This window comes from Nicotiana sylvestris, chromosome 4 (assembly GCF_000393655.2).
Source record: "Nicotiana sylvestris chromosome 4, ASM39365v2, whole genome shotgun sequence".
Classification (NCBI taxonomy): Eukaryota; Viridiplantae; Streptophyta; class Magnoliopsida; order Solanales; family Solanaceae; genus Nicotiana; species Nicotiana sylvestris.
This window is the reverse complement of record NC_091060.1, coordinates 167,651,222-167,652,557: the sequence shown is the minus strand read 5'-3', so window position 1 is coordinate 167,652,557 and position 1,336 is coordinate 167,651,222. Positions and strand designations below refer to the sequence as shown.

The 1,336-nt window shown below is 43.3% G+C and overlaps 1 protein-coding gene across 1 annotated transcript; it reads right to left on the bottom strand.

The window, feature by feature from the left end:
* Positions 1–204: 204 nt before the first annotated feature.
* Positions 205–726, bottom strand: LOC138890485 (uncharacterized). Its single transcript, XM_070173875.1, has one exon. The coding sequence runs from the start codon at positions 724–726 to the stop codon at positions 205–207; it is 522 nt and encodes a 173-aa protein (XP_070029976.1).
* Between the last annotated feature and the right edge of the window lie 610 nt (positions 727–1,336).

Below are 1,336 nucleotides of genomic sequence, written 5' to 3'. Positions count from 1 at the left end.
GGTAGTCGGACCTCAAATCGATCTTTGAAAACACTTTGGCACACTGAAGCTGATCAAATAGGTCATCAATACTCGGTAATGGATACTTGTTCTTAATAGTGACTTTGTTCAACTGTCGGTAATGCACATCCTCATCGACCCATCGTTTTCCTTTATAAATAACACGAGCGCACCCCTAGGAAAGATACTAGTCCTAATGAAGCCCTAATCAAGCAAGTCCTTCAACTGTTCCTTCAACTCTTTAAACTCTGGCGGGGCCATATGATATGGCGAAATAGAAATGAGATGAGTGCCCGGAACTAAATCAATACAGAAGTCGATATCCCTGTTGTATGGCATCCCCTGTAGGTCTGCAGGAAATACCTTTGGAAACCCTCGAACAAATAGTACATAATCCATGGAATGAACCTCCACACTAGAATCGTGGACATAAGCCAAATAAGCTAGACACCCTTTCTCGACCATACGTCGAGTCTTCATATAAGTGATAATCCTGCTAGAAGAATGACCAGGAGTCCCCCTCCATGCTAATCGAGGAAACCCCGGCAAGGCTAAGGTCACTGTCTTGGCGTGACAGTCTAATATAGCATGATAAGGTGACAACCAATCCATCTCTAAAATGACATCAAAATCAACCATATCAAGAAGTAAAAGATCTACACTAGTCCCAATGTCACACCCCGAGCTTGGGGGCGAGACAGGCACCTGGTGCCTCTGGTGCCTCATCTATCCTTGTGTACCAACTTGTGACTCAGGAGCTCTGGATATGTAATGTCATACTTTGGCCAGGGGCCACATTGCAAGACAATTTGCGAAGCAAAATATAAAATTGAATGGAAACTAACGCTGACTAAATATCAATATAAAGCTGGGCCAGCAAGGCCGTCATAACTACTACAACTGACAAGCCAGCAAAATATACATATAGGGCCTACAAGCCCAACATACTACACTAACTGACAGGATATGTCTACAAGCCTCTATTGATGGATGTATTATGACCGGAACAAGGCCCCGACCTACCCATAACCTATTTATATATATACACAATATGTACACAAAACTTCTAAACCCGGCAACTCCGAAGGACAGGAGCTTACCGATAAAGCTGAACTCGGGCAACACCTACTGAGGAGGTCTACCCGTCTGTCTGTCTAAACCTGCACGCATGAAATGCAGCGCCCCCAGAAAGGGACGTCAGTACGAAATAATGTACCGAGTATGTAAGGCAATATATTGAAAGCTGAAAGTGAACTAATAATATAATAACTGAAAGCAACTGGGAGTCAAAGACAATCTGAAGATATGCTCATTTGCTGATACTGACTCAACTCTC